General features: G+C 42.3%; 1 protein-coding gene across 1 annotated transcript in view; it reads left to right on the forward strand.

Annotated features, from left to right (window-relative positions):
* Positions 1-7,840, forward strand: part of LOC125347620 (phospholipid-transporting ATPase IB-like) — a 101,844-nt gene extending 94,004 nt beyond the window's left edge. Inside the window, exons 35-37 of the mRNA XM_048340614.1 lie at positions 1,980-2,078; positions 5,114-5,199; positions 7,704-7,840. Coding sequence (XP_048196571.1) covers positions 1,980-2,078; positions 5,114-5,199; positions 7,704-7,840 — 322 coding nt within the window. The remainder of the gene's footprint in view (positions 1-1,979; positions 2,079-5,113; positions 5,200-7,703) is intronic.
* The last annotated feature ends 17,116 nt before the right edge of the window (positions 7,841-24,956 follow it).

Consider the following 24,956-nt stretch of genomic DNA (forward strand, 5'->3'; position numbering starts at 1 on the left):
TAGAGAATCTCAAGCTTGTTAACCAAATGCAAGGAAACCAGTAAACCTATCTTTTTGTGTGCCGGTACTGAGGCTTGAACTCAGCATTGGGCTCTAAGTATGGCTTTTTCACTCAAGGCTGGTGCTCTACCACTTGAGCCACACCTCCACTTCTGGCTTTTTGCCTTCAAACTGTGATTCTCAGATCTTAAAGTAAGCTCCTAGAATTTTAAACTAAAGTATTATAAATCCTTATTATTAAGGTTAAAATTTTTAAGACATTACAAGGTTTTAGAAACAAAAGCAATTCATTTCGAGTATGAGTTATCACACATGTTGTGTATCATTAACACCAGGGTTCTAGCCCAGGTGGAGAGCATCAGGCGCAGGGGTTATGTCAGGCCATCGAAATGATTTAGTACGTGACGAGACAGACATTTAAGTCTCTCCTATGCTTCTCATCAGCTTCCTGAGGCTGCTTGCACTGATCATTTTGTATGGCTTGCGGATGATACTAGAAATATTGAATGGCCCTGGGAAGAAAAAAAGGCTCCTCACCCCTACAAGCATGGTAAATTTGAAAAGAACTGATGAACAGAGAAAGCTTTATACTGGAGGGGGCAATATCAGTTTTGCTTTTCTTTATTAACTTTTTTTCCCCAGTCCTAGGGCTTGAACTCTGGGCCTAGGCATTGTCCCTGAGCTCCTTTTGCTCAAGGCTAGTGCTCTGTCACTTGAGCCACAGCTCCACTTCTGGTTTTCTGGTGGTTAATTGGAGCTAAGAATTTCATGGACTGTCCTGCCCTGACTGGCTTCGGACTGCCATCCTCCGTCTACTGGGTAGCTAGGATTACAGGTGTGAGTCACCAGTGCCTGGTCCTTATCCAATTCTTGAATGTATTCTAACCATTTGTAGAGCCTAAAACTTTCCTACTCTTTTGTTCCCAAATATATCAGATTTATTTCTCTTTTCATTTCTTCTTGATGTCTCCTATTCTCTGAATCCTCCTGCTCTGTGTGTGTGAGAGAGAGACAAACAGAGAGACAGAGATAGAGAGACAGAGACATAGGGAGAGCAAGAAGGAGGGGAAGAAGGAGAGGAAGAGAGAGAAGTTGCTTGACAGAAAAGTCTTTATTTTGGTATAAATTTGCCAACCGTATGTAGCAGTGGATAATGGAATGAAAGTATTCATATGATTGTACCGTATTATCCTGAGAGTGAACAGAAGGTTCTGGGCAGAGGGGGTAAATGTATAATTATTTCACTCTGCAGTAGCTTCGTTGGGTCCCACTTCTGCAGTGTTTTCCCCCTTCTAGATGATGCAATGAGCAAGGGCCAGGCTGCAAGAATCAGAGGTGTACTGAAAAATATGAACCTCAAAATATGAACATAGCAGTGTATATTGGAGAGGGGCAGCTCTTTTCTTTGCTCTGTAATGCAAACAAATTCTTTGACAAAAGGGAAGGATAATAATCCATATTGGAATGTAAATATATATTCCCAGGGATGAACTAAACCAAGTGTCTCTTGAGGATAATTCCTGCAATATCACTGGTTCCAGGTCTCATCTTTTCTTGAGACAGAAACATTTCTGTCCCCGCATAAAAATACTATTTGGTAACTATTACTATCGAAGCAACAGGCAAAGTGGCTCATACCTGTAATTCCACCTACTCAGGAATCAGCGACCATTAGGCTCAAAGTTGAAGTCTAGTCCTGGCAAAAATTTATTGAGATCCCCATCTCAACAAAGAAGCTAAGTGTGGTGGTATGTGTGTATGGTCGCAGCTTCACAGGAGACCATAGGTAGGAAGATTGCGATCCAATGCCAGAGCTGAGCAAAAATATAAGACCCTACCTGAAGAATAACTAAAGCAAGAAAGGCAGGGGTTAAATCTCCGAGCCTAGCAATGGTGGTCAAACCATGAATTCAAACCCCACTACCCCAAAATAAACAAAGCTCACATGTAACATCATTTTATATTCCCACATACTATAGGATTAAAAATACCCACAGCAGGAGTCTTCTAGAAGAAACTCGGGAGCTGGAAAGCAGAAAACTTAGAGAAGCTGATGTATCTCATGTGTTTAGAAAAAGGTAAGGCTTTTCTCTTCACCCTGGTTTGGATTAAGAACATACCCTCCTTGTTCTTTCTCCCACCTTCTCCTCGCCAGAACTTCCAGGCTCTCCCAGGTTCCATCAGCACTGGTCAAACAGGCATGATGACCTTCATATGCCCTTCAGTGCAGTCCCTCCTCCCCTGAACAGGAATGCTCAGAACACAGGAATATACATGTACTATGTGAATTTTAGAAGACAAGTCAATCGTGCTGCAAACCACAGATTTCAACTCGAAAGTTGGAAGAGGGAGATTTCAAACATAAAATAAATTCTTCAGTATCTTGATTTGGGAGACAAGAGCACAGGAATTAACATTTGTCAGGATTTCTGGATTTCTGGCACTAAACTTTGTGTGTGTGTGTGTGTGTGTGTGTGTGTGTGTGTGTGTGTGTGTGTGTGTACTGGGGCTTGAAGTCAGGTCCTTGTGCTCTCATTTGGCTTTTTTTTTTTGCACTTCACACATTTTTTTTGTATTCTACCACTGGAGCCACAGATCAACTTCTGGATTTTTGCTGACTCATTGGACATAAGAGTCGCATGGACTTTTCTGCCTGGGCTGGCTTTGAACCATGATCCTCAGATCTCAGTCTCCTGAGTAGCTAGGGTTACAGGTGTGAGCCACAAGCCGCCAGTAGCACTGAACTTTCAAGATTCGTGCATTAAAAATATTATTATTGTAAAGGTAATGTACAGAGGGGTTAGGGTTATGTAAGACTGGTGAAAAGTACATTGCTTTTTGAACAATGTCAGCTCTTCCCTTGCTCTCTCCCAATCCCCCCACCCAAGCTGTATAGTTCATTTTCAACATAGTGTCTAGTGAGTACCACGCTGCATTTGTTCACCTTTTGTCCCATCATTTCTGTGCCTCCTGTTATTCTCCCAAAGACAGATAAACAAACAAATAAGACAAAGGAATGAAAACAAAAACAGCAACAATGAAGGAACCAAAAAAAACCTCATTTCTGTTTCCTGGAGTTGATCCATGCATTTTTATAATACACCAAATTAACTTGCATGTAGGAAGCCAACACCAAAGTTGAAACACAATATAAACATACAAAAAGAAAGCTCACATAAACAGAAGAATGATCTACTAACAGACTAAGTGTTTGAATGTTTGGATGGTTTCGAGAAATCAGCAAGAAAAAGGCCACCAAACAATAAAATGGTAGGCAAAGTATGGGCAAGCAGTTCATAGCAAAGGAAACATCAAACTTAAGAAAGTATTCTCAATTTTTGTCAAAATAAGAAGTGGCAATGATAAGCACATGAAAAGTAAACAGTTTTTACCCATCAGAGTTGGCAGCCCTTGGTGGGTGAAGGCATGGGGAGGAAAGATTTCCACCACCAGGCATGCCTGTTATTATAGGTACATGCCTGTAATACCAGCTACTCAGCAAGCAGAGACAAGAAGATTGTGGTTACATGTCAATCTGAGCAAAAGTTAACAGAGAGCCAATTCGAGAAACAAAGCAAAAGGACTAGGTTGTGTGGCTCAAATGGTACAGTTCTGACCAAGCAACACAAGGCCCTGCATTAAATTTCTAATAACACACACACACACACACACACACACACACACACACAGACACACACACATTATATTGTATATATTATATGTAGTACATATGTAGTGTCTTAGATATTTTATTCTCCTCGAATGTTAATATTACCTTATATAGCTGTTGTTTTTATCCTGGTTTGGATTACGAATACATTCTCAGCTGGGCGCACACCTGTAATCCTAGCTATTCAGGAGGCTGAGATCTGAAGATTGTAGTTCAAAACCAGCCAAGGAAGGAAACTCTTTGAGACTCTTACCTCAATTAACCACCAAAAAGCTAGAAGTAGAGGTGTGGCTAAAGTGGTAGAGCACTAACTAGCCTTGAAAAGAAGTTCAGGGACAGTGTCCAACCACCAGCTCATTCTTGTTGCTCCTTCTCCCACCTTCTCATCCAGACCCTTCCTGTGACACACAAGTAAGAAAACATGACAGGCCAGATTAGATGAGGTTTTTTGTTATTTTTTTAATCACATCTTTCAGTTTATGGGAGGAAAGGGGAAAAATGACATAAACTTCCCTAATTATATCCCTTGGAGGGGCAAGGTAATGGAATGACCATAGTGTTTGAATGTAGAAAGTCCTGTGCTCGATTTTCTACTGTGATCTCACAAGAAGCTTCGGGGGCTCCAGAAGGAAGCCCTCCAAATGTCCACACCGATCCTTCCTGACACTTCTCCATTCTAAAAGGAAGTTGGGGCAGAGCTTTTAAAGACACTATAAAATCTTTGAGGTGTTCCAGGAAGCCAGAGGCTTAGCAGGGCACATACAGTTCAGTTCAACTATTTGGAAAGAGCAGAGTTGTATTGAAGAAAGGCTCACACTTGGAATCCTAGCTACTCAGGAGGCTGAGATCTAAAGCTGTTCAAAGACAGCCAGGGCAGAAAAGTATGTGAGACTCTTATCTCCATCTAAACAACAAAAAGCCAGAAAGGAAGGTATGGCTCAAATGGTAGAGCACCAACCTTGAGAGAAAAAGCAAAGGGACAGTGCCCAGGCCCTGAGTTGAAGTCCAAACCAAATCAAACCAAAAAATGCAAGGACTTGGGCTGGGGATATAGCCTAGTGGCAAGAGTGCCTGCCTCGGATACACGAGGCCCTAGGTTCGATTCCCCAGCACCACATATACAGAAAACGGCCAGAAGCGGCGCTGTGGCTCAAGTGGCAGAGTGCTAGCCTTGAGCGGGAAGAAGCCAGGGACGGTGCTCGGGCCCTGAGTCCAAGGCCCAGGACTGGCCAAAAAAAAAAAAAAAAAAAAAATGCAAGGACTTTCCCAAAGCAAAACAGTATTTTAGAAGCAATACTTGGCTGAGACTGAAACTCATTCTACTTTCAATACACAAGCAGTCAGTCCCCAATGTGAAGGAGAGCTTGTCATATATAAAAATGACAGTTTCTTTGAGATCTATTTGAATGAACTAATGCCAGGCTGTATTTGATTGACTTTCAGGGCAACACTAGGAAGTGTCCAGATCTCCTTACCCCACCCTTGTGAGGTCATCCTCCGGAACAATTCTGTGGATCTAAATGCCCCACGTACGTAGCACACTGTTTAGTAAGTTATGACACTGAAACACTAGCTGCTAGCAGGAATGATAATTGGTTCATTCCACTTGGGGAATTAAATAAGCATGTGGTTCCATTTATATGGGGGATGTAATAAGCAGTTACAGTCCTCAAAGCTGACAGTGGCTGGTGGGGATGTGTTTTATGGGCAGAGACATTCAGTTTTGCAAGAATAAAGGAATTCTGGAAATGGAAGTGAATGTACCTAAAGCTACCAAACCATGAATACAAAATGATTACAATGATAAACTAATTACAATTATGAAAGACAAAAGAAATGTCATAACTACTTATTTGTGTGTGCGTATGTGTACTAGGGCTTGAACTCAGTTCCTTAGTTTTTTTCACTCAAGGTTGGTGCTCTACCACTTGAGCCAAAGCTCCACTTCCAGTTGTTTATTTATGTATTTATTTTGGTAATTAATTGTAGATAAGAACCCTATGGACTTTTCCTGCCTGAGCTGGTTTCAAACCTCAATCTTCAGATCTCAGCCTCCTGAGTAACTAGGATTACAGGTGTGAGCTACCAGTGCCTGGCTAATGACTACTATTTTTTCTTTTTTAAAAAATAGTTCTCGGGGGGCTGGGGATATGGCCTAGTGGCAAGAGAGCTTGCCTCGTATACATGAGGCCCTGGGTTCGATTCCCCAGCACCACGTATACAGAAAACGGCCAGAAGTGGCACTGTGGCTCAAGTGGCAGAGTGCTAGCCTTGAGCAAAAGGAAGCCAAGGACAGTGCTCAGGCCCTGAGTCCAAGGCCCAGGACTGGCCAAAAAAAAAAAAAAAATAGTTCTCAGGCTGGGAATATGGCCTAGTGGCAAGAGTGCTTGCCTTGTATACATGACGCCCTGGGTTCCATTCCTCAGCACCACATATATAGAAAATGGCAGAAGTGGCACTGTGGCTCAAGTGGCAGAGTGCTAGCCCTGAGCAAAAAGAAGCCAGAGACAGTGCTCAGGCCCTGAGTTCAAGGCCCAGGACTGGCCAAAAACAAAAAACAAAAAAATAGTTCTCATAGGGAAAGAAAAGGTATTTAGGTTTGAGGAAGTAATGTTTGGTCTAAAGAAAATACAATATGAAAAAAAAAAGTCATTCCTAATTTCTCCTTCTTAAATCATAAAATCCATACAAGTAAATCTGGATGCCTTCAAATTCTGACAGCTTCATATTGTACCATTTTAAAGGTAAAAGTGGTGTTAACTCCACATTATTTTACCCAAGAAATCTTGCATACTTTTTTGTATAGAGATAATATAGCCCAGTGTGTGTGTGTGTGTGTGTGTGTGTGTGTGTGTGTGTGTGTGTGTGTGTGCTTGGAACTCTCAATTGGCTCTTTTGCTTGGAACAGGCACTGTGCCACTTGAGCTACACTTCTACTTCTGCCTTTTTTTCTGGCTAACTGGAGATAAAAATCTCATGGACTTTTCTGCCTAAGCTAGCTTCAAAATACAGTCCTTAGATCTCAGTCTCCTGAGTAGTTAGGATTATAGGTATGAGCCACAGGTGCCTGCCTGGCCTATATCTAAAAACATTTGGTCCTTTCGTTTGCCCCTCCCTTAATAACACAGCTATCTAAAAGCATGTAGTGGGAAGCTCAGGCCCTTCCCAACCTGGCAATAGTAAAGCCAAATTCTGTGTGAGGAAAGGAAAGGAGTCAAACACGGAGGCAGTAGCAGTAAAGGAACTATTGATGTTTATCAGGCTTGGGACCAAATTGTTCCCTCTTTGTTCAAGGCATTCATAGAAAGTTGTAGAATTTTTTTTGAATTTTAGATTCTCTTACTACATATTTTTTCTATGCTCCCAATATTCCTACTTCTTTGGATGAGTCAGTGCTTCTCTCTTGCACACACACACACACACACACACACACACACACACTACATACTTTAGCCTGCCCAGTGTCTACCACTTCACTTCTTTCCCTCTTCCTAGACACAGGAAGAGGGAAATGAAGAACCAGATAAGAAAAAAGCAGAGCAAACATTTTACCCATCTGTTAACATTTAAATGGGAATAAGCCAAATACATAAAGCCAGCTGGGGAAGGAAAGTCTGAGACTCTTATCTCCAATTAGCCACCAAAAAGCCAGAAATGGAGGTGTGGCTCAAGTGGTAGAGTGCTAGCCCTGAGCAAAAAAAGAAAAAAGAATTCAGGGACACTGCCTGGGCCCTGAGTTCAAATCCCAGGACCAGCACAAAAACCCTCAAACCAAACAAACTCCAGCACGAAAGCCCTCAAACCAAACAAACTTCACACCGCAACATCCAGTATCCTCTTCCCCGGACCCCGAAATAGTTACTGTCTAAAGAGTTAGTTTGAATACAGCCAGACTGGCCCTGCTCCATTCTTCCCATGCCTTCCTCCTGTCTCCTGTCTTGCCTCAGTCGCTAGCCACCATGAGTCACTTCTGCCTGCACGATGTTCCCTAGCCTTTAGCTCCCCTAACATGGTCTCTTGCCCTGCTCTTCAGATGGGTACGCGTTTTCACAGACAGAAGACTCTGTGATCACTCAGGAAGAGCTGGTCCGTTGCTATGACACCACTCAGATGGACTCCAAGATTTGGGGGAAGAGTTCATCCTCCATCCTGGGAGATGAAGACAATTGAGTCTCCCGGGCTCCTGTTCTTCGCTGAGTGTGGGTTGAGCACGCTGCCTTTGTGAGGCTTGGGCCAGCCGCTTCATTCTTGGTATGACCGGGTCACAGGAATAAAATAACAAGAGGACCCTATTTTGCTTGCTTGCTTTTTTTCCCCCCTTCCTCGGTTTGTGACATCACTTATCCATTCAGCCTGAAGATAATATTCCAAACATGCTTCTGTGTTTGAACTTTGGTACAAGTTGTCTTGGGGAAAGAATAACAAAAAGAGATCATGTAGCCTCACCAGGAAGAGGGCCTCACCAGGAAGAGGGCCCCTCCAGAACTTGGCAGTTTTCAAGACTTCCAGACTAAAGGGATGAAGTGCGCGTAGCCTAGTTTTCTAGGTGGGTGTCAGTTACACTGAAGCCAGGCAGGGAGGATGATGTCCGTTGACTGCAGCTCACCCGCCCTGCCCTTCTAAACCTATCCTGGACATGAGAGCCAGGCATCTGTGGTTCCTCACAGGAGGGGAACACCTCTGTTACTATCCTTTGCTGCTCAGGGGAGGCCTGCACATCCGAGGGCCTCTCACACACAGGAGTCATGAGTGGAATGAAGGGCTCTGCTTCACCCCTTGGTCGCTCTCCCTGAGGGAGTCCTGGAAGTCCTTACCTACTCCAGCCTCCCAAACCATTTCATCTTCTAATAGCACAGGGATTTCCTGGCTGGGCACCTACAGTCTCCACAGGATCCAGATTGGAAATCTGTCCAGGCAGACGAAGCTATAGTCCCAGCTGCATGAGAAGTAGAGATGGGAGGATCGCTATGCGAAGCCCGACCCCCCTCCAAGTAAGACTCTATATGAAACAAACAAACAAACACAAAACAAGCCGGGTCTGGCGGCCTGCTTCTGTAACCCCAGCTATAGAGGAGGCAAAGGTAGGAGGACCAGAGACTCAGTCCTGGATAAAAGCTCAAGATGCTATCTGTAAAATCAAGTGGTATTGTGCCACTTGAAAAGACAAGTATTTCCTTATTAACAAGAGAGGGGAAAAAGGAAGGCAATTACAAACCACAGGAACCCCCAAAACCTGTAGAAGCAAGTGAAGGTGTGAATAAGAAGGACTAAGTATATGATATTCATGGTATCCATCCAGAAAGATAATGCCCTTGTCCTTAAAGATGTTGTGGCTAGAGCCAGCACGTCCTTAGGCTAGAGAGAGGGGGACTTGCTTCTGAGCAGCTCTCTTCACTATGGCAGTGATGAGTGAATTGAAAATGGGTGGTGTTGAGAAAAGGCAAGAAGATTTTGTTTGGAAGTGTGCCCAGTGCCACACTTTTGCAAAGGGAGCTGAATGGGAAACTGGGCCTATTCTTTGTGGTCTGTTTGATCAGAAGACAGGTAGAACAGCTGGATTCTCTTACACAAATGCGAACAAGAACTAAGGCGTCACCTGGAGAGAGGACGTGCCATGGAGTATTTGGAAAATCCCAAAAAGTACATCCCAGGAACAAAAATTATCTTCCCTGGCATTGAGAAGGGAGAAAAGGTAGATTCGATAGCTTATCTCAAACATGTTACAAATGAGTAATAGCCATTGCCTTATTTATTTATTTATTGAAAAACATGTCTCATGGCTTCTTAAAAATGTGTGCCATAATTTAATAGCTCTTCTAACATCATAATATAGGTCATAAATGGCTGATAGAATGGTTTTGTTGGACAGTCCTGACTCAAGTAAAACTGACTTGTGGTTAAATGAGTATGATTTTTTTAAAAAATAGTCAAAACAGCTCAGTTAGTACTATCATTATCTTCCCTTTCTGTGATGTGATTGGACTTAGTCATGTTCAATTTTTCAAAAAGATAAGGAATAATACCATCTCCAAATCTATCAAAGATTGGTTTTATCTTACGGTTTATGTAACTGGTTATGAGAACATCTTTAAGTACTGGGGAAATCGCTTCACTGATTCAGAACCAAGCCAGATTCACCTGTGTTTCAACTTATGATCATTAACCTGTTAAGGGCAAAAGTTGAAGATGAAGAAGCAATGTCTATATTTCTGGTCTCAACTATGCCAATTAATTAGAATTCCCTATATCTGAAATCTGCCTTTTACTTATTAAAAGCCATTTTAGTATGGCTTATGTATAAATGTCAAAGAATACTTAGCACTTCTCACATTTTATAGTTGATCTATAAGTTCAGATGCTTTTTAAAGTGATCATGATAGATACAATAGCAACTTAGACTTTATGTTTGAATTCTTTACTAAGAAGATTAACTTATAACTCAGGATCATCTTTAAGCAGCTATTCAGAAGACCAAAATTGTGGAGCTAAGGTGTTTGTGATTGATAGTGGTGTTTTGTTGTGGGGTTTTGTTTGCCAACTTCATAGAGAAAGATTCAAGTAGAGGAAATAATTTGCAAACTATGTGGCCATAAGGCTTAAGGTGAAAATTACATTAAAAAAGATGTTGTGGTTAGACTAGGAAAGATACAAATTCAATAAAATTGAGCATAGAAAACTGTCAAGAAGACAATGTAATTTAGTGTACTAGTATGTATGATATATTGGTTTTTCATTTAGAAGAAAACAAATGAATCAGAATAAAATTAATAGATTTAAAAATGGAAAGCCAAGAAAAGCCAATAGAATAATTAGAAAAACAAAATGAGGTAAGAATTCATAAGACATAACAATCTAAAGATGATGAAATTGACCAAGAGGTTTAAAATACCATTGAAAGGCCAGGTGGTGGTTCACACCTGTCATCTCAGCTAGCTGCTCAAAAGGCTAAGATCTGAGGATTGTGCTTCTAAGCCATCTCAGGGAAGGAAAGACAGGAAGACTCTTATCTCCAATTACCCAGCAAAAATTGGAAGTGGAACTGTGGCTCCAGTGGTAGAGCACTAGCTTTGAGCACCAAAGCTCAAGGACAACATCCAGGCCTTGTGTTCAAGCCCCAGGACACACACACACACACACACACACACACACACACACACACACGTATAATTTAAAGTTAAGACAGATGTTGGAGATGTGGTTGGTCATTACTTTCCTAGCATGTACAGGGCCTAGGATCTATCTCTAGCATCACTGAATAAATACAACCACAAAATAAAAGTTTTCCTTAAAAATTAAGTGTGACAGTAACAGAATATTTTTAAAAATAACACATACCAACTGGTTTCGAGCCAGCATTACAGTCCTAGCTACTCTCAAGAGGCTGAGATCATGGTATGAAGGCAGCCTAGGCAGAAAAGTCCATGAGACTAGTATCTCCAATGAACTACCAAAAAGCTAGAAGTAGAACTGGGGCTCACATGGTAGAGCCCTTGCTTTGAGCAAACCAACCAACCAACAAAACCCCTAAGGGTCAGCACCCAGGCTCTGAGTTCAAGCTCCAGTCGCTGCACAAAAATATAATTATCACAAACTGAGATAAGAAAGACGAGGCAGCAAATATACAAATGTTTTCCAGAGAGATGGACTGCAATAAGATCAGGTGTCAATCTGAGACTACCCCCTCTGAACTTTCTAAGAAATGGAGTCCACTCATTCTAGCAAATAGTACACAATTTATGACTTGCTTGTGGTGGGCAGTTCCTTCCATAGCCTTCCTCATCCCCCTGTACTGGTGGTGATCATGCCCAAGCCCTTATAGAATCTCCTTTCAGAGTGATGGGCGGTCACTCACAAGATAAAATTATGTAAATGACTCCAATCCTTCATTATCTCTGGATGTATCCTGGGCTTGGCATGGAGTATACAACTCACTTTGTTTAAGCCACAGTTTCTACCATACTTAGATATTTGAATTGTTATCATGGAGAAAGTCTTTTGTCAATAAGGATTGGAATTGAAATTCAATTACTGTGAATTGTTCTGGATTAAGGAAAAATCTACAGAGATCTCTGAAATGATTCAACATCTTTGGAACTCTGCACTCCAAACAATGGACACCAGGGGGCAGTAGAGACTTTCCTCCTCTGCCCCAGCCCTTTGCCTGCATTGTGAAAGCAAGGCCTTTCATAATGCAGACTTGCTAGACTTGCATAGCTTTTCCACTGTAATGACTGTATTTGGCATTTTCCCCCCACTGTTCGTATAGTTTTCTATTGTGAGTCTTGGTTTTCCTCATGAACTCTGTAAACATCTCATTGACTTGAAAATAAAACGTCTGGTGGGCCAATGGAATAGTATTTGTTTCACAGATTTGAATTAGGGCTGCAAATCCATTTTTTTTGTTTGTTTGTTTTTGTGGTGGCAGTAGAGTTTAACGTAGAGCCTGGGAACTATTAGCTTTTTTTTTTTCCACTCAAGGCTGGTGCTTTTTCATTTGAATCACACAGCTCCACTACTGGCTTTTGGGAGTTGAGACAAGAGTCTCATGCATGGACTTTCCTGCCTGGGCTGGCTTCAAACCACAGTCCTTAGATCTCAGACTCCTAAATAGCTAGGATATGATTGTAAGCACCTGGCTTGTTGTCCCACCTTTAATTTTGTTCAACTTTTTAGACTAAATCCCATCATGTTTCAGGAGCTTCTAATATAACTAGTAAGTGCAGATATATACAACCCATTTTCTTGTTTGATTTTGCTTTTCTGAATATCCTAGGGCATGTGTGTTCTAGTGTATGTCTTGTCACTTCCCATTTCCCCATTCGTTGAGCTTCCTCTTCCTCCGCAGTCTGGTCTGCCATTGTGATTCCACTGTGAAGTGGAATCTCAGCCCTTTCCACCTGACTGCTCAGCTCTACTGCTGATGACAGACACCCACACCAGGTCCCTGTCCTTCTCTGTAATGATTCTGGTAGGCACCTTCATACATCTGTCCACTGAGTTCAGTCCTCTCTTCGTGTCCTCAGGCTCCTTTTGCTATCCTTTATTAGCTCCATTTTACAGCTGCTTTCACCTCAAGGCCAAAGCCTACAAGCACCAGGCTTCCTGAATTCCTATGCTTACATATTTGATTTATTATTATTTTCTCTCCTCTTCCTCATCATAATTAAGATGGATTCAATCTTTTATAGATAAGAACAGGGAGTTAAAATCCACTTACTGCGGTACCAACTGTTCTGGGTTAAGGATTCAAAACCTTTGGAACCCTGCACTCCAGATTAATGGACACCAGGGGGCAATAGAGACTTTCCTTCTCCTCCCCAGCCCTGTCTGGCATTGCGAAGATAAGTTATGCACGTTTATGCACGTTTACTTCCAATGCAAGACTTGCATGACTTTTCCACGTGTAATGACTGTATTTAGCTTTTTTCCCCTCACAGTTGGTATTTTCTATTGTGAGTGTTGATTTTCCTCCTGTGCTCTGTAAACATCTCATTGACTCGAAAATAAAACATCTGGTGGGCCAATAGAACAGTATAGGATCTTTCCTCTGAAATTATTTAAATATATATTTATTTATTTATTTATATTTGGAACATTGCAATTCAAGCTAATGGACACGAGAGGGCAGTAGAGCCTTTCTTCCTTTGCTTAGCCCTGTTACCTACACTGTGTAGTTTTTCCACAGTAATAGCTGCATTTTTTTTTTTTTTTTGGTAATTTGAATTCTATTGTGAATCTTGATTTTCTTCTTGTACTTCGTAAACATCTCACTGACTGCATCAGCTCAAAATAAGGCATCTGGGCCAATGGAATAACATTTCTCTTGTTTGATGTTAGTCCCAGGGGCATTGTCTCCTTTGCTAAGCAGTATATTTCCATTTGAGAATATTAAGATGTGTTCATCCTAATGTGTCAGCTGTATTTCACAGTTTCAACCTAATAAGGATAATTGTAATTACAATGTTGAAGTCATGACATGATTTATTGTATAATATATATGAGTGATTCTAAATAAGTATTTATTGCAGTATTATAACTATACAAATAATTACATTTATAACTAATATGATTCATTTTAGCAACATAAAAGTATATAATTAATTATTAATATAATGTTATCAATATTATCTTGTGGGTTTTTTTTTTTTTGCCAGTCCTGGGGCTTGAACTCAGGGCCTGAGCACTCTCCCTGGCTTCTTTTTGCTTAAGGCTAGCACTCTACCACTTGAACCACAGTGCCACTTCTGGCCTTTTCTATATATATGGTGCTGAGGAATCGAACCCAGGGCTTCTTATATAGGAGGCAAGCACTCTAGCATTAGGCCATATTCCCAGCCCCTCAATATTATCTTTATGGTTAATTGTATATGGTTGTTTATATTTGTAAAATACCGTATTATTGTATTATATGTTATACATTTTATTTGTGATACATAATTCTATAATATGTACAATACGTTATGATATATTACATTTAATTATGTAATGTATAGTAATAATATGTATGCTAACATAATATATAATCACATATGATTGTATAGCTATAACAAATGTGTATATTATAAATATGTTTTAATAACATCTAAGATTTTAATTCTTAATAATTGAGTATTCTTCCTCTTCTTTCTTGATTCCCTTGGAAGTTTCCAAGAACTTGACTGGATGTTTTCATTTTCCAGCGATGTAACTGCAGTAAGTTCTGTGGCGAGTCTAAAATGTCTGCCTACCTTGGTTAGATGGACATCGCTGTGGTTTGGGCTGAGTTAGTGCTTATTGTGCAATGAATAGGAACAAACGGAGCGTCTCCTGTGCGAGATGACAGGCTCCCAATGCAGTCATCCTGGCGGACGGCTTACTCTGCCTCCCGGCCTGGGGTCCGCGCCCCCCCCTCCTCCGCAGGCACCCCGGGGAGGGGGGGGGCTGCCTCGCCTCTGCAGCCCCTGCCCCACGTTCAGCCGTCTAGGCCTGAGGACTTCGTCCTTCATTCGTCCTTCATCCCCGTGGGGCCGCCTCCTGCCATGCCATGCCAGCCTTGCCATCTCCACTTGCAACTGAGGAGTCTCCCCTTGGGGAGGCCCATCCGCTGGGCTCCCCCCCCGCCCCCCCGTGCCACGGGGGACGTCGCTCCCCGTGCCCCCTGTGGAGCTTCTTGCCTGGCACTGCGCTCTCCTCAGCTCCTTACCTCCCGCCCCCCAGCCAGAACGGAAACCGGAACCTTCCCCCCAAAAGCAAAGCGACAGAACAGGAAGTCTCCCCCACCTTCTCCCTAACACCCCAAAGATCTTTCATCCGGAGGAGCCCGCGTGTCCTTCCTCCCACACCCGGCCCTCGCGCTAAATGGCAGCTTTCCGCCTCACCTTGGAGGAAAGATGTCCGCGCTTTCCTCTGATCGCCCTGACTCTTGTTCTTGGATGTGTTTGCCACAATAGGGGGGCAGAGAGGAAAAGGACTAGATCTTTTGGGGTGGTCAGGTCACCCCTGTGCTCGCTCCCCATACCCTTTCCGTGGCGTGGCCGTGGCCTTTGCGTTTCCATTGCTGCGCTGCGGGATGCCGTGAGCGCGCGTGTGCGGGTGGAGCTGCGGCGCGGCCACGGGGCACGCGTGGGTGACCGGCAGGCTGTCACTGTATACAGGCATCCTTCGGGAGAGCAATGACCTTGGAGAGGAAAAAGAAAATGCAGACTTGAGTGATGACTAGAATCTGCCCTGTCTGTTCTACAAGGAATTCTGAGTGTCGCCCCACCTTCGGACGGACGGGTGCCTCCTGACACGCGGACAGATCACAGGGCCAAGCAGTCGGCAAAGTCGCGCAGCTGCGCGCCCGGCTCTGCAGCCAGAGTGCACAGGCTTGAGACCCATTGAGAACAAGCTCTGCAACAATGAAGCCTTGTTCAGGCTCTTTGGGCAGCAACAACAAAATGGACTGTAGACGCATTGTACTCATGAAGTGGTATTTGAACGGAATCGCCTTTGTACAACTATATGAAACTAATTTTAAAGTAGGAAGTAGCTAGGTACTTGAGGTGGAGATCCAAGGATTGCAGTTCAAAGCCAGGCTAGGGCAAGAAAGTCCATAAGACTCGACTCCAATGAATCCCCAAAAAGCTGGAAGTAGAAATGTGGCTCAAATGATAGAGCTCCAGTCTTGACCAAAAAAAGCGCAGGGACAGTGCCTAGGCCCTGAGTTCAAGACACACACACACTAAACTATCACACTGCACATTTGTTCTTTCATATGTGCAAGCGCCCGGGTTTAATTTTTTTTCCCCCTGTACAAACGTGCGCACGCCTTCTCCTGGCCATTCTCTTTTCTTGTCTGGTTTCAAAATAGCAACTCCAGGTGCTGGTGGAGAGATGCTCTTTGGGGATTTTCAAGCCACTAATCAATTTCACAGCTGCAGGCAGAGCCCTTTGCTGCGGAATATTTTGCACATGACATATGTACAAAGTACTTTGACCTCATCGGGGCAGCCAGAGGTCTAAAGGAGGCTGCGGCCTGCCACCAGGGCAGCTAGGAGAGGGAGGGGGCCAGGCAGGGTGAGCAGGGTTGCTGGCTACCTCAGGGATCATTCTGTCTTCTTCCCCTCCCCTCCCTTCCCTTCCTTATTACCCCCTCCCCTCTTCCTAGCTCCCCCCCCCCCGAAGGCTATGATGGGATCTGTGCTCTACCTGCTGCCCAAGGTGGTGCATTTGATCTTCTGCACCACAATGAAATTGGACATCAGTGAAGTGCTAGGAGTTTGATATTTTAAGGTCATTTTTCTCCACTCTTAACAGATTTCTCTTTCCAACCCACTGTTGACTGTGACCGGTAGAGAAGGTCATTTTAGGATTAATATTCTACTCTTCTCCTTTAATTTTTTATTCTGTCTGGGTGAAAGATGGACTACCATGGTCCTTGTGGTAGAAAGATTTAGAAGCTTTTCCTCCTTGTGAAATTCAAAGAGACAAGGTTCACACGATGGCTAATGGAAGAATTTCCAAGTATTTTTTTTCCTTAAGAAAATCATAGTTTAAATATAATAATTATTTTAAAAAAACAAAACCCTAAATGCAATGTCACTGTATGTGTATGCTGGTACTGGTACTTGAACTCAGGGCCTCACACTCTCCTCATGCTCTTTCACACTTTCACACTCAAAGCTGGCACTCATCACTTGAGTCACAGCTCCATTTCCAGCCTTTGGATGGTTAATTGGAGTATATTCAAGAATACTTTCAGGCTGAGATCTGAGGATCAGTGTTTGAAGCTAGCCCTGGGCAGGAAAGTCTGTGCGACTCTTATCTCTGATTAACCATCAAAAAGCTGGAAGTGGCGCTGTGGTGCAAGTGGTAGGATGCTAGCCTTGAGAGAGACAGTGAGCTTTTTTTATGAACTCAGATCCTGAGTTCAAGCCCTAGTACTGGGCCAAAAAGTTATTACAGTTAACAAATTAGCAAACTCATCATCTCACAGTTGCTGCTTTTGGTTTTGCAACAAGAACATATAAAATTTCACTGAGCACCAGCACAACAATGTTCATCACAGCACAATTTGTCATAGCTAGAATCTGGAACCAACCCAGATGCCCCTCAGTAGACGGGACCAGGAAAATGTGGTACATATACACAATGGAATTTTATGCCTCTATCAGAAAGAATGACATTGCCCCATTTGTAAGGAAATGGAAGGACTTGGAAAAAATTATACTAAGTGAAGTGAGCCAGACCCAAAGAAACATGGACTCTATGGTCTCCTTTATAGGGAATAATTAGTACAGGTTTAGGCAAGTCACAGCAGAGGATCACAAGAGCCCAATAGCTATACCCTTATGAACACATAAGATGATGCTAAGTGAAATGAACTCCATGTTATGGAAACAATTGTTATATCACAGTTGTAACTACTTTCAACGTACCATGTGTAACTGTAGCTTCTATTATTGATGATCTTCTTGTATCACCTTCCTGTGGATGTACCTACACTATCTCTGTATCTTATCTGAGTATATTGGAAACTGTGTATACTGGTATTAGAACTAGGAAATTGAAAAGGAATACCAAAATCGAGAGACACAGGATAAAAAAAGACAAACAACTACAAAGGCAATACTTGCAAAACTCTTTGGTGTAAATGAACTGAACAACACCTCATGGGGGGGGGGGAAGAGAAAGGGGGAGGGGGAGAGGAAGGGGGAGGGGGAATGAGGGATGAGGTAACAAACAGTACAAGAAATGTATCCAATGCCTAATGTACAAAACTGTAACCTCTCTGTAATTCAGTCTGATAATAAAAACTTAAAAAAAATTTCACTGAGGATGTGAATCTCTTCTACAGTATGATTTAACTACCTACAGTCTTCATGTTGTAATTGCTTATTCTGAATTCATTCAGAAAGAAGAGGTGTGGTCGTGGAAGACATAAAGATGCATTAGCCCATAAGTAGCTCATGCCTAGCTACGCAGGCACTGGACATTGTCCCTTCACTTTTTCTCTCAAGGCTGGCACTCTACCATTTGAGGCACAGTTCCACTTCCAGTTTTTGTTTTTTCCCCTGGTAAATTGGAGATAAAACTCTTGCGGACATTTCTGTCCAGACTGGCTTCAAACCTTAACTCTCAGAGAACAGCCTCCTAGGTATCTGTGATTACAGGCATGAGCCCTTGACACCTGGCTTCACTAAGTGTGTGTGTGTGTGTGTGTGTGTGTGTGTGTGCGCCATTATTGGGGCTTGAACTTTGGGCCTGGGTGCTAGAGCTACCTGGCTTTACTCTTCATTGTCATACTTAGAGCCCCAAGTTTGGCTTCATGGTGGATGCAAAGCTGTTAGGAGTGCAATATCTAAGGAATGATTGAACGAGCATATGATTTACATTGAATAATTTTAAATTAGTGCCAATTGTGTTTAATTTCACAATCAGCTACAGAGCTCAGTACACTGATATTTTTTCCCTTTATGAAGTGGGTGAAAACCTTGGGTCTTATCCCATGATCAAGTCATGCCATGTCTAGATGAACTAGGATATCGGATGTTCCTTTGCTGTTGCTTTTCTGCTTGCGAATAAAGGGAAAGCACACATGATTCATCAGTAGGTTCCAGCTCCTGGCCACATGCAAGTAGCCATGCTGGCACTGTAGCTGACACATGGACATGACAGCCTCGGTCTCCAGTTCGTGTGTGTGTGTGTGTGTGTGTGTGTGTGTGTGTGTGTGAGAGAGAGAGAGAGAGAGAGAGAGAGAGAGAGAGAGAGAGAGAGAGAGACTGTATGCTTATTTGCCTTATTTAGCAGATTTCCCCAAAGGTTAATGACTACTGACTCTGGTGCAAGGGTACTCAGAGCTGTTCTTTGAGACTCTTCTTGTTCTTGCAATATTCCCCCTAAAGTTTTAAAATACTTGCAAGTAGAAAAGTAAAATCAAAAGAAAAACAGATTTCCTAGTGTGTTTGGGTCATCCAGACAAGATATGAGTTGATCATTTGATTAAACCTAGAGATCTTAACCCACCTTTTAGGAGGAAAAAAAAAATCAGTAGAAAATTGAAGTTCACTGAGATCTATAGATGATTGTGAAATTAAGCACAGTTGGTGTTAATTTCAAAACTGAGATTTGTTGTGCATGGTATTATTTGAATCTCAAGTTTATGTTTATTTTTTTTCTTTTTCTTTCTTGTGTTGATATTGGGGCTTGAAATCAGTACCTGAGACACTGTCTTTGAGCTTTTACACTCAAAGCTGGTGCTCTACCACTTGAGCCACAGCTCCACCTCTGGATTTTTGATGATTACTTGGAGCTAAGAGTCCCACAGGCTGGGCACCAATGGCTCATGCTTGTAAATCTAACTACTCAGGAGACTGAGATCTGAGGGTCAAGATTCAAGCCAGCCTGGGCAGGAAAGTCCATGAGACTCTGGTCTCCAGTTAACCACCAGAAAACCAGAAGTGGAGCTGTGGCTTAAAGTGGTAGAGCACTATTCTTGAGCAAAAAAGCTCAGGGACAATTCCCAGGCCCTAAGTACAAGCCCCATGACTAGCTAGTCTCACAGACTTTCCTGCCCAGGATGGCTTTGAACTGTGATCCTTAGATCTCATCCTCCTGAGTTGCTGGGATCACAGGTGAGAGCCACCGGTGCTTAACATATTTTGTTGATTTGTATTCATCCTTCACTCTCTATGGGCTCAGAATTTCTGACTCTCAGAAGTCAGAAATTCAATTTCAATTTTGCTTCTCCAGCTTCAACATTCCATATCACTACCACTGAGTTCATTCCATTCTTCTGAGATCTCACCAAGCAGAGAGAGACAGAGATTTTTTTTATTGCATTTCATAAATATGACCATTTCTTGGGCCCAGTATAATTATGTGTCCATTCATTTCATACTCACTTAAACTGCCCAATTTGGTTGGCCCAGTCAATAAGTGTAAATTGCCTACCTCTGAAACTGACCCTGGCTGTTTCAAATGTACCAGAGTTAGAATTATGACCTGTACAGATGCAGACACCCAGGTTCCTGCTACCTCTAGGCGGGAAGTTACTCTTTCCTTCTCTGTTCCTCATTCTCAAAAGCACTAAGAAAATGCAGGGGTGAGGTAGAGAGGGAACTCTGTAGTAGAGCACTTGCCCAGCATTTTCGAGACCCCAAGTTTAATCCCCCACATGGCTCCAAACATAATAAAATATTAAAAATGCATGTCCCAAACTTGAGTAAAATACTATTGGAAAGTTGGTGCCCATAGCCCACGCCTGTCACCCTTGCTACTCAGAAGGATTAGATCTGAGGATCCAGCCAGCCTGGGCAAACAAACCTGTGAGACTCTTATCTCCAACTAACCAGCAAAAAGCCAAAAAGGGAGATGTAGCTCAAGTGATAGAGTGCCACCTTTGAGCAAAAAATATCAAGTGAGAGAGCTAGCACACACACACAAAGATAGAGTTGGAATCTCTCCTACATTTCACAGATGCTTAACACTGTTTTATTTAGGGTTGGAGCCAAAGCATCAGGTACTGAGTTCAAGTCCTGGTCTTGGACAAAAAACAAAAAGAATGTTATATTTGCTTGAGAAAGTAAGGTTTGTTCAATGCCACAGGATCAAATGTGAACCCTACCTACTTCTTTCTTTAGTATAAACACTGAGATTTTTATACTTCAAAGAATACAAGAAATAAATCTTCAGTGTTTAACTAGTCTAATCTCCATCCACTGGGCTATCTTGTAAGGCTTGCTCTCCCCCCACTTAAACTAGAAATTATTTAGCAAAATGTGTTGTTGTTTGTGGTACTGAAGATCAAACCCAGGCCTTTTACATCCTAGACAAGAATCTCCCACTGAGTTCCAACACCAGCACATTTCTTCACATTGCTAAATATAATTTTAAAGCAAACTGACCAAGTTTATTTTCTTTATACACAATGATAATTATCTTAAATCTGTCTATACTTTTCCTGTTTTTCATTTTTCCAGTATTTGCTTTGGGACCACATGGATCCAACATAAATTAACCAGCTTCCAGGAATAAAACAACTAAAAATATGTAAGCTTTATGAAATATCAAATGGCTGTGCACCAAAAAGGAAATTGGTTAGCGAAATTAAGAATGCCAGTGACTTGTTTATGCTTCCTGACAAGATACAGCATTTCATTTGTGTAACATGAGAAATCAGTTCATCGTAAATGAAAGATGGGGGGAGCGGGGCTAGTGGTTAGAGTAGTTATAGTAAAATGACCTGGGTAAGCCTGGTGCTGGTGGCTTACAGCTGTGATTCTAGTACACAACAGGCTCAGATCTGGGGCTCACATTTTGAAGCCAGCCCAGGCAGAAAGTCCATGAAACTCTTATCTCCAGTTAACCAGCAAGTCAAAAGCAAAGCTATAGCCCAAGTGGTAGAGCACCACCTTGAGCAAAAAAGCGAAGTGAGAACCAGAGGCCCTGAGTTCAAGCCTCAGTAATGCCACACACACACACACACACACACACACACACACACACACACACACAGAAATATATATAACATTTAGTCAAGCAAATGTAAAATTTCAGTACTGCTCTATTTAGGAAAATGGAAGGAACACTGTGAATGAAAATAGTGAAAGCTATTCTTCCTAAACAGATTGCTAATGAAGTACAGACGGCAAGCGCCTCCTGAGATGGGGCAGGAACCTATAGAAAAGCCTGGCAAAGCCTACGGCTTTCACAGCTGCCTGCTGAATGAACTGTGATTGCCTCCAGATGATCTGTGTCAACTCTGTTAGCAAAGTTATAATGAATCACTTCACTTGATCCATTCATTTGTTCATTCATTCATTTATTCTGGGGGTAGAACTCAGCACATTGCATATACTAGGCAAGCCGTCTGTCACTAATTACATCCCAGCCCTAATTATTTTTTTACATATAGCATGTGCTAGTGAAGATATCAAGTCTTTTAAAAAATGGATTGTGCTTTATTCATATATATATATGTATATGTGCATATATATATATGAACACATTTCTATGTGGGCACTTACTAAAAGGCAAAATAACCTGCAAATGCACATGGAATATCTTTAGAATTCAACTTTTAGGAGAGGGTGCATACTTTTACATGTGTTTAAATATCTTTTGGCAGACTGCCTGGCATTTCATTTTGATTATAATAAATTATTATTATTGCTACTACCTATATGTTATGATTACTAGTTAGAGTTTCTCAGCAGAGACTAGTAAAGCAGTGTAGGCTTCCTATTAGAAATCGTGAGGGAATTCCTTTTTATTTCCTCTGGAACAAGATCATCTTAATATCTTCTAGTAGCGTTTACCATAAAGAAATTCATGTGTAACTAACAACCTGTTTTATCGAACCTCAATACACACGTTAGATACACAAAGAAAATGTAAACACAAGTCAGAGGAAGAGAGGGAAGATAAGGGACTTGGAGCACTGAAGACAATCACTGCATAAAATAACAACATAAAATACATTAATACAGAAAATAATAAAACAGGCTTCTCCTTTACATCTTTACTTTCTCCCTCCCTCCCCTCTCTCTCCCCCCTCCCTCTCTCCCTCCCTCCTTTCCTTCCTTCCCTCCTTCCCTCCTTCCTTTTTTCTCCCTCCCTCCCTTTCTCTCTCTCGCTCTTCATTTCTTTCTATCTTTCTTTCTCTCTCTCTTCCTTGCTTGCTTGCTTCTTTCTGTTTGTGCCAGTGCTGAGATTTGAACTCTGCCTCTTGTCCTTGTTTGGCTTTTTTGCTCCAAGCTGGAACTCTGCCACTTGAGCCATATCTCCACTTTTGGCTTTTGGCTTGTTAATTGGACAGAAGAGTCTCATGGGCTCCCCTGCTGGGGCTGGCTTCAAACCTTGATCCTCAGATCTCAGCCTTCCGAATAGCTAGGGTTACAGGTGTGAGCCACTAGCATCGGCACTCAGCTTCCTTCACTCATAACAAATGCGGGAGGTGAGGGGGCTTTGGCTCAGGGCCATGGTACCATCTCTGGTGTTCAATCCCCTGCGCTGTGAGGAGGCGGGAGGCAGGATGAAGAAAACTGTAGACCCCTGGGGGAATGCATTTTATTTAAACAGTGATATTACCAGATCAGCCAATCAATGCTGATATGAACCACTCAGCTATTTGTTCATATATTCTGACCAGTTGTGTTTTACAGAGTGAATGAGCAGGAGAAGGCAAGTGGCACAGGTACTGCCTGCACTAAGTACAAATGTCCAGAATCAACTTTTTAAAGAAAAATACTTAAAGCTGGGCACCAGTGGCTCATGTCTGTAATCCTAGCTACTCAGGAGAATGAGATATGAGGATCATGGTTCAAAGTCAGCCAAGACAGAATACTCTGTGCAATTCTTATCTCTAAAAAAGTCAGAAGTGGAGCTGTGACACAATTGGTAGAGCACTAGCCTTGAGCAAAAACATTCAGGAATAGTGCCCAGGCCCTGAGTTCAAGTCCTAGGACAGGCACACACAAAGAGAAAAAATAATTAAACCATTAACCCCCCTGACTACCAACTACCACTTAAATCACTTTCTGTTACTATGGGGAAGTGAAACCTAACATTCCAGTGATTGGTAGTCCCCAGGTAATCCTGGGGTTCCAGTAGCACTCACCATGGTGACTGGGGAAAACTGGGTGCAATGCAGGTCACCTGTCACTCTCTATCCGTGTGTATTCTCACCAGCCACTGAGGAGAGTTATTATGCTGGCTTTGTTGGGTTGCTGCGAGGATTCAATGAAACTACAGGCATGAAGCTCTTTGTACAATGCCTGGAAAATAGTAAACCCTCAACAAATGTTACCTAACAGCATGGTCTAGGAAAATGACTCAAGCTGGGTGCCAATGGCTCTCACTTGTAATCCTTGCTACTTGGAAGGCTGAGATCTGAAGATCCTGGTTCAAGCCCAGGCAGAAAAGGTCTGTGAGGCTTTTATCTCCAGTTAACCATCAAATAGCCAGAAGTGGAGTTGTGGCTCAACTGGTGGAGCACCAACCTTGAGTGAAAAAATTCAGGGACAGCTACCTGAGTTTAAGCTCCAGGAAGGAAAGAAGAACGGAAGAAAAACAAAAGAAAGGAATAAAGAAGGAAGAAAGAAAGAAGGAAGGAAGAGAAGGGGAAGGGAGGGAGAGAGAGAAGGAAAGATAGGAATAAAGGAAGGAAGGAAGGAAGGAGAAGGGAAGGGAAGGGAAGGAGAGGGAAGGGAAAGAAGGAAGACAGATAGAAAGGAAGAGAGAGACAGAGAGAGAGATGGCAAATAATTTAGTCTCTCCTTGCCTCCTCTTGGCCCAATTTTAAATCCCCAACCTCCAGTGGTTTTTCCGGCCTCTATCTACCCATCCTTTCTAACCTAAACTGACCCAACACATCACCACTTGTGGCCTTTATCATACTTGTCATATAATTGCTTATTTAATTCTTTGACTCTCTGACAAAATTCTGTTTTGCCCTCAGAAACTTTAGACTGTGTTTGAAGGGAATGGCCAAGATCTCTGGCTTCTTGGTGAATCCTCAGTACCCAATAAAGAGCACATTGCCTTGCAAGTGCTTACAATGCACTTGTTGAATGCATAGTAACTTGATGTAGAATATGTGATAATCTGAGTACCTTAACTTAAATATATATAATTTTAAGCCTGAGAATGTGGCAGATCATTGCTTAACATGCACAAGGCCCTGAGTTCAGTGCCCAGCATTGCAAAAGATAGACTGATAAATGCATAAAGACATAGATATATACAGAGATAAGACAGGCAAACAGACAGACAAGCCAGCATGTAAGCAGATACATATTATATATTTACAATATAGAATATATAT

Source organism: Perognathus longimembris, chromosome 3, assembly GCF_023159225.1.
Source record: "Perognathus longimembris pacificus isolate PPM17 chromosome 3, ASM2315922v1, whole genome shotgun sequence".
Lineage (NCBI taxonomy): Eukaryota > Metazoa > Chordata > Mammalia > Rodentia > Heteromyidae > Perognathus > Perognathus longimembris.